Raw genomic sequence first — 8877 nt, 5'->3', positions numbered from 1 at the left:
GCTGGGCCGGACGATTGATTCCCAGCATGTGTATTGTTTATAATTTGTTGGCCTCTTTTTTTGTTTTAACGAACGAAGTTTTATGGTTTTGTTTTTTACGATTTTACAACTTTGGATGCTGGGGCCCCCGAAGATTGATTCCCAGCATTTATATTCTTTATAATTTGTTGGCTCTGTTTTTACGAACAGAGTTTCTAGTTTTGTTACGATTTCGCAACTTTGGATGCTGGGCCCGAAGATTGATTCCCCGCGTTGATATTCTTTATAAATTGTTGGCTCTGTTCTCAGGAACAGAGTTTACTAGTGGAAACACTGTAGTAGGAGGAGGAGGAGGAGGAGGAGAGGATTAAATATTTCACCGATGATACTAACCCGACGACCACCAACGACTCCGCTGACCAAAAGGATCAATTGCTGACCCTGAGAGAATTCTACGACGAGAAACTTCGAAATCTGGAAGAAGGACATCGTAAAGAGATTCAGGCGCTCGAAAACAAGTGTTCTCGTTTGATGACGGCGATGCAAGATAAGAATAAATACCTGAAACAGGCTAAGAAGGACGCTAAAGCAAGGCAAGGAACCCCATCTAATTCGGGAACAATGCAGACGGACGATGACAAAGATTTTTTGGATATCATGGCACAGATCATAACCGCTCCAGACCACACCGATTTCCCCAGGCCGTCCCTCCTGCAGGACAGCGGGAGAAAGGACCTCTACGAGTTGGTTCTTGGTCTGAAAAAGGAGACGGCAAAACTCGCCCAGGAGAACATCGAATTAAGGAGGCAGCAAGAACACGAACACGAGCAATATGAAGAGACAATTCGTGGTATGAAGAGGGAGGCGCAGATCTTGGCTGACGACAATCAGAAAGTAAAGAGAGACATGGAAGATCGGCAAAGCGGTCTCATGGAAGAACTGAGTCGTCTCCAAGACTGCAACAAGGAAAGGGAGATGAAGATCGATCTCCTTGAGAAGGAACTGGATCGCCTCCAAGACAAGAATGTCCGAGATCTGGAAGAGGGACAAAAGAAAGAGATTGAGGCTCTCGAGAGCAAGTGTTCTCGTTTGTTGAAGGCAATGAAGGACAAAAATGTCTACCTTGCAGAAGCTAAGAAGGACATTAAGAAATTGAAGAGAGAAATGGAAGAACAGCAAAGCGTTCTCAGGGAAGAAGTAAAACATCTCGAGAATGGAAACAAGGAAAAAGAGATAAAGATTGTTCTTCTTGAGGAAGAAATGAATCGTCTCCAGAATGGAAACGATGAAAAGGAGAGGAAAATTGACGACTTTAAGGAAGAAATGAATCATCTCCAAATAGGAAACGATGAAAAGGAAAGGAAAATCGATCTCCTTGAGAAGGAACTGAATCGCCTCCAAGACAAGAATGTCCAATATCTGAAAGAGGGACAAAAGAAAGAGATTGAGGCTCTCGAGAGCAAGTGTTCTCGTTTGTTGAAGGCGATGAAGGACAAAAATGTCTACCTTGCAGAAGCTAAGAAGGACATTAAGAGATTGAAGAGAGAAATGGAAGAACAGCAAAGCGTTCTCAGGGAAGAAGTAAAACATCTCGAGAATGGAAACAAGGAAAAAGAGATAAAGATTGTTCTTCTTGAGGAAGAAATGAATCGTCTCCAGAATGGAAACGATGAAAAGGAGAGGAAGATCGATTTCCTTGAGAAAGAAAAAATGGAAGAAAACAGAAAAGTGGTGCTTCTGGAAAACACTGTAGCAAATTTAGATCACCACTTAGAGACCTCGTTGATGAGGATGCAGAATCAGGAGAGACAAGGTTTATACATGGAAGCAGAAATGGTTGCCCTGAAAGAAGACATAGCAAGACTGGAGGAGGAAAAGGAGCAACTGGAGAGCTCTCTGGCCTTATCTCGTCTAGAATTGGACAGAATACTGGCCCTGAGGGAAGGTCCAACTGCCAGTCCAAATGAAGAGGCACCCGGAATCTCACCCCGGGTGGAGGAGGAGGAGAAGGAGAGGGACTCTGACAGTACAGCCAAGAAGGGTCAAGAAGAAGGAGCCAATAATGAAAAGGAAGACAGAGGCACAGCAAAATATAGAAGATTGCTGAGCGAAATAAGAACATTAAAAAAAGGACAGCAACTACTTTGGAAACAGGTCCTCGAAGGGGAGCAAAAATACAAGGAACTGGGGAGCGTTGCACTAAGTCTCCAAAGGAAAGAGAACATGAAGGACAGGAGATGAGAAAAGAGAAGGGACTGCTTCCTAAAGAAAATGAATAATTCCCCAAGCTACGAAAGAATTAGCAATTAAGCGACGGAAAGAAAAGATGGCTGAGCAGGTGCCGTGCCAAAGAGTCCCCAGTGAGAGGCTTTCATGAGGGGAATGCAGTGATGGCTCAAGGATCCATGAATCAAGATCAGCATTACCTCCGTCTCTATTCATTAAGAGGAAAACCAAGGGGAAATGGAGAATACAACTCCGAGGAAAATGTAGAGCGAGATATGGAAATATGATGGTCATAGCTCTCCCAAAAAATATCGGCAGGTACTAAAGAATGGATGGTTAACAAATGCACAAAAATGCTTCTGAAGAAGCATGGTAGCTAACTCTTGGGCAACCAGCTCTGGGCTGGAAGTGCTACATCAAGAGGTCAACTGTTCCCCCAACAGTTGTCCCCTTGGTGTAACACCTCTGACCAAAGAGTTGACCATTTGCCCAAAAATGCTTCTGGAGAAGCAAGGTAATTAGCTCTTGGGCAACCAGCTCTGGGCTGGAAGTGCTACATCAAGAGGTCAACTGTTCCCCCAACAGTTGTCCCCTTGGTGTAACACCTCTGGCCAAAGAGTTGACCATTTGCCCAAAAATGCTTCGGGAGAAGCAAGGTAACTAGCTCTTGGGCAACCAGCTCTGGGCTGGAAGTGCTACATCAAGAGGAAAACTGTTCCCCCAACAGTTGTCCCCTTGGTGTAACACCTCTGGCCAAAGAGTTGACCATTTGCCCAAAAATGCTTCTGGAGAAGCATGGTAACTAGCTCTTGGGCAACCAGCTCTGGGCTGGAAGTGCTACATCGAGAGGAAAACTGTTCCCCCCAACAGTTGTCCCCTTGGTGTAACACCTCTGGCCAAATAGTTGACCATTTGCCCAAAAATGCTTCTGGAGAAGCATGGTAACTAGCTCTTGGGTAACCAGCTCTGGGCTGGAAGTGCTACATCAAGAGGAAAACTGTTCCCCCAACAGTTGTCCCCTTGGTTTAACACCTCCAGCCCAGAGCTGGCTGCCCGAGAGCAAGTTACCATGCTTCTCCATATCCATTTCTGGGCAAATGATCAACTCTTTGGCCAGAGGTGTATCATCAATGGGTCATCTGTTCCCCCAAACAGTTGTCCCCTTGGGCAAATGGTCAACTCTTTGGCCAGAGGTGTTACACCATGGGGACAACTGTTGGGGGAACAGTTTTCCTCTTGATGTAGCACTTCCAGCCCAGAGCTGGTTGCCCAAGAGCTAGTTACCATGCTTCTCCAGAAGCATTTTTGGGCAAATGGTCAACTCTTTGGCCAGAGGTGTTACACCATGGGGACAACTGTTGGGGGGAACAGTTTTCCTCTTGATGTAGCACTTCCAGCCCAGAGCTGGTTGCCCAGGGAGCTAGTTACCTTACTTCTCCCGAAGCATTTTTGGGCATATGGTCAACTTTTTGGCCAGAGGTGTTACACCATGGGGACAACTGTTGGGGGGAACAGTTTTCCTCTTGATGTAGCACTTCCAGCCCAGAGCTGGTTGCCCAGGAGCTAGTTACCTTGCTTCTCCAGAAGCATTTTTGGGCAAATGGTCAACTCTTTGGCCAGAGGTATTACACCATGGGGACAACTGTTGGGGGAACAGTTGACCTCTTGATGTAGCACTTCCAGCCCAGAGCTGGTTGCCCAAGAGTTAGCTACCATGTTTCCCAAAAATGCTTCTGGAGAAGCATGGTAACTAGCTCTTGGGCAACCAGCTATGGGCTGGAAGTGCTACATCAAGAGGAAAACTGTTCCCCCAACAGTTGTCCCCTTGGTGTAACACCTCTGACCAAAAAGTTGACCATTTGCCCAAGGGGACAACTGTTTGGGGGAACAGATGACCCATTGATGATACACCTCTGGCCAAAGAGTTGATTATTTGCCCAGTAATGCTTCTGGAGAAGCATGGTAACTAGTTCTTGGGCAACCAGCTCTGGGCTGGAAGTGCTACGTCAAGAGGAAAACTGTTCCCCCCAACAGTTGTCCCCTTGGTTTAACACTTCTAGCCCAGAGCTGGCTGCCCGAGAGCAAGTTACCATGCTTCTCCAGAAGAACTTTTGGGCAAATGGTCAACTCTTTGGCCAGAGGTGTTACAACGAGGGACAACTGTTGGGGGAACAGTTTTCCTCTTGATGTAGCACTTCCAGCCCAGAGCTGGTTGCCCAAGAGCTAGTTACCACGCTTCTCTAGAAGCATTTTTGGGAAAATGGTCAACTCTTTGCCCAGAAATGTTACACCAAGACAACTGTTGGGGGAACAGTTTTCCTCTTGGTGTAGCACTTCCAGCCAAAAGCTGGTTGCCCAAGAGCTAGTTACCATGCTTCTCCCGAAGCATTTTTGGGCAAATGTTCAACTCTTTGGCCAGAGGTGTTGTTGGAGGAACAGTTTTCCTCTTGATGTAGCACTTCCAGCCCAGAGCTGGTTGCCCAAGAGCTAGTTATGATGCTTCTCCAAAAGAATATTTGGGAAAATGGTCAACTCTTTGGCCAGAGGTGTTACACCAAGGGGACATCAGTAGCGGAGGAACAGTTTTCCTCTTGATGTAGCACTTCCAGCCCAGAGCTGGTTGCCCAAGAGCTAGTTACCTTGCTTCTCCAGAAGAATTTTTGGGCAAATGGTCAACTCTTTGGCCAGAGGTGTTACACCAAGGGGACAACAGTAGCGGAGGAACAGTTTTCCTCTTGATGTAGCACTTCCAGCCCAGAGCTGGTTGCCCAAGAGCTAGTTACCAAGCTTCTTCAGAAGCATTTTTGGGAAAATGGTCAATTCTTTGGCCAGAGGTGTTACACCAAGGGGACAACTGTAGGGGGAGAACAGTTTTCCTCTTGATGTAGCATCCTCTTGATGTAGCACCTCCAGCCCAGAGCTAAATGTTCTTTAAATATTCGTTTACTTGATTGCATTTCTGCCTCCGAAAACTCAGGTTTCCCCTCTACGATAGCTACTGAACCACTATCACAACTCCAATCTTGGAAATCCAATATATATGTATTCTTCTGGTATCTCCTAACTGTATCATTACAGTTTAGCAACTCTAACCCCGTAAACCCATCCTTGGATACACTATTCACCGATGCCATGCTAACAACCCCTCTAAGCTTTTCACTATTTTCAATAGCACACACATCTGTGGGTTTTCTCATTTCCTTCAATTTAACTTTTACCATAGTCTTCGAACCCGGTAGTAACATAATATCTTCGGATAAAATACCTCTATATTTGTGGTTAGTACCTCACCTTTCCACTGCCCTATACACATTACCACCCTCAGTATCACCCCCAGCAATGTTAGTATCAGAAATAACATCAATATTAGTATCAACATCGCCATCCAAAGTATCATCACCACCATTCTTATCATGTGAACTCTGATAGAACCCCCGTAACCATTTCCCATATCAGCAACGTGGGTTTTAACAATACCTTTCTCCATAACACTCGTATCACCGCCATTAATATCACCGAGCACATCTCCTCTTTTAATAACCTCCATGTCCTCCATTCTATTCACGTCCTCATAAGGCAGAAAAATACCTGGTATCCCGACTGTTATCCCATTAACATCCGCATGGATCGAAATCTTGTGTCTTCTACAAGCAGGATGACCCAGCAAAAGTCTGTTGCCAACGCAATTCCTTTCATTACCAAAAATAGTTCTGTTAACACTCTGTCACCGAGAGTAAACTGTATTTGAACACAACCCAGGGTATTTAATCTATGGGCTTGCACATCACACACCGTCTCCGTTGAGGGTTGCAAAGGGTAATTGGAAAACATGGATTGATACAAATTATAGTCCATTAAATTTACTGATGCCCCCGAGTCTATAAATATCGGGATATCCACATCCCCTACTGTTCCATAGACTATAGGCCTGGGCTCTGGGGCGTCCCCCACGAGACCACAATGGCATTTACCAATCACCTGTACCCTTTTTGTTGATCGGGCTTCCAAAAATTTCGCCAATTCCTTTGCCCTCTGGTTTGACCTGCCAGGGAAGTTCTCACATTATAATTACCAGAACCTTAAGGGGTAGGCCTCGCATCTCTCCATATCTGAGACGGACAAGACTGCCAATAATGATCAGTATTCTTACACATTCCACAATATTTAACCCTACACAATTTCTTTGGATGCCCTGGTTTATTGCAGTTGAAACAGCGCAACTGTCGTTGCTTTTGATCGATTGATCTTTTGTTATACTCAACCTTTGCGCACAGACGGGGAGGAGACAATTCTGTGTCTTTACACTCTATCCCTCGGGCCTGTCCCATTAAAAATTGTGCTATCTACAGTGGGACATTTAGACATATGTTTTTCAATTTGGGTATAAAGTAATTCTTTGTCTGAAGTAGGTTCAATTTTTTCATCAAAGCTATTTACTATCGCATCCGGCACGTCGTGCAAGAGCAGGAAAAAATAGATCAGTTTATGAATGTTATCCAGAGAGAGATTACCCCCTGTAGCCCATTTAGATGTTTTCAATTTTCCTACCCAATCCGCCACTGCGTCAAAAAGTTTTGAACTATGTTCTACGAGGCTATTAGTGCCTTTCCGTAGTTTATAAAGACCCCGAAGGTCCCTCATCATATCTCCGTGTTCCTTTGAGCCATACGCTGTTTTCAAAAATGATTGCAAGTCCATCCAGGTACGACATTTTGTAAATTGGAAACCCCGGCAACAATGGGAGAGGTCTCCCCTATTGAAATCTAGCAAAGCTTTCGCCTCTCTAAATGCCTCTGCATCGTCCAATATATTCTTTCCCGCTAAATAATTATTAACTCCTTCAATAAAAATTTGGATAGGCTGTGATAAGACGCCATCTACAATCCTTCTGAATGGACTCACGCCTGCACTCATGTTTGTTACATGATGTAGTAGCGTTGTGGTAGTCTTAGTATCTGCCATTTTTCTCTGTTTCCGAAAGCAATTTTGTTCTATAAGCTTCCCCGATCTCATTAACATCAATGTATTTATGTACACAAAACCCAATTCAGAAAAATGAAAAAAAATTTTTCCCCAATAATGGATAACAAAAGGCAAACGTGCCCCACGCCCATTATATTAATAATAATCCCACGAAAGCAACAACAAAAAATAAAATAGGGAGGGGATAGAAAAGGAAAAAAAAATGCAAAACGCTTACCAAGCAATCCGCCCCGGCAACCAACCCTCTCTCTCTCTCTCTCTCTCTCTCTCGTCTCTCTCTCTCTCAGGGCGTGACTCGCAACAAAAACTCCGCTCAAGTAAATTCGCTACAAACAAACAAAAGGAATATAAGCAACAAAAGAAGTAAAAAAAAATATAAAAGATAAAAAGAAGAAAATAAGAATGAAAACTTGAAAATACACTCACAGATTCATATGACCGGAAACCGAATTCGTATACGCACCGCAAATATGCGTGAACTTGCGAAACACATTAATGCGTCGAAAATTAAACTTTTCCCCTTCACGTTTTAAAACACTGTTATTCAAGAATCCCAAGACAGCTGACACTGACTTAGCCCGAGAGACGAACTGCTTCTCCTTGTCCAACCCATTGAATCAGCAAAAAGAGCCCCGAGTTGCCTGTGACATGATTATAACCCCTTTTCCTACCAAAAAAAAAAAAAAAAAAAAAAAAAAAAAAAAAAAACGATCTATGTCTAACTTGTCATCAGTCTCTTCGTTAGCGTACCTACAGCTTATAAAATATGTAAAAAGCCTCTTAAACCACCTGCCACCACTCTTAACCCCCCCTTTTCCTTAAACTACACAAATCAGAATCCCTTACCTTTTGTCAATGGTGCCCTCTGTCTGCAACCATGTCGTTAGGCTATTAAGATCTTGTAAGCATAAAAATATACTATTTATTACCCAAAGCAGTTGAATATAAAATAGAACAAAATGATTAACAAGTCAAAATGACAGAAAATGCAAATCTGCCCATAAAGAAACCAGTAAGTGAACATTCTACCCTCCTGACTAGGAATTCACTCCCAAACCCAAAATGTCAATAAGTTCATTATATTAGTCAGGTTAGAGAATCCCGATTCTAAATTAGCCATGGAATAGGACCCATCTGTAATAAAGATAATAATGGATAAAAGATACACTTCACACATCACTCTTTTCAAAATATCCAAGTAAAGAAAGTATTTCACACTTCTGTCTCTTTTCCAATGTAACGGTTTTATAAGTCTTACAAAATGTAACATACCTTTACGATGGGGCTTTCTCTCTCGACACTACGCGCTGTACCACCCGAAAACCGAAAAAAATGTGACTTTCGTAAGTGCCTTGGACTATTAGGCCTGTAACATTCGTACAAACGAATGTACGTGCTTGACGATAGGGTGAGCAGTCTCTCGGTTAAACTGCTTACGTACTCAAATTCCTTTGCTCAAGTAAGCTGCCCTTACAGCTCAGCTTGTCTCCAAGCAAGACATGATATGTGATTTCACTTAACATTACACACTTGTAAGATAAAGATATATACACACACATATATATTATATATATATATATATATATATATATATATATAAATATATATGTAGTACATGTATGTATGCATATGTGTGTACTCATGATTACGTATATATGAATACGCTCTGTATCGTCTTATTTGATGAAG

The 8877-nt window shown here is 43.2% G+C and overlaps 1 protein-coding gene across 1 annotated transcript; it reads left to right on the top strand.

The window, feature by feature from the left end:
• Positions 1 to 510: 510 nt before the first annotated feature.
• Positions 511 to 2220, top strand: LOC135195859 (interaptin-like). The gene has a single exon (XM_064222372.1). The coding sequence runs from the start codon at positions 511 to 513 to the stop codon at positions 2218 to 2220; it is 1710 nt and encodes a 569-aa protein (XP_064078442.1).
• Positions 2221 to 8877: the final 6657 nt, after the last annotated feature.

Source organism: Macrobrachium nipponense, chromosome 23, assembly GCF_015104395.2.
Source record: "Macrobrachium nipponense isolate FS-2020 chromosome 23, ASM1510439v2, whole genome shotgun sequence".
In the NCBI taxonomy this organism is placed as follows: domain Eukaryota; kingdom Metazoa; phylum Arthropoda; class Malacostraca; order Decapoda; family Palaemonidae; genus Macrobrachium; species Macrobrachium nipponense.
This window is presented reverse-complemented; position numbering and strand designations above follow the sequence as displayed.

Excerpts from the sequence above, each read along its gene's own strand:
- LOC135195859 (XM_064222372.1), top strand. The coding sequence starts at position 511 with ATGACGGCGATGCAAGATAAGAATAAATACCTGAAACAGGCTAAGAAG.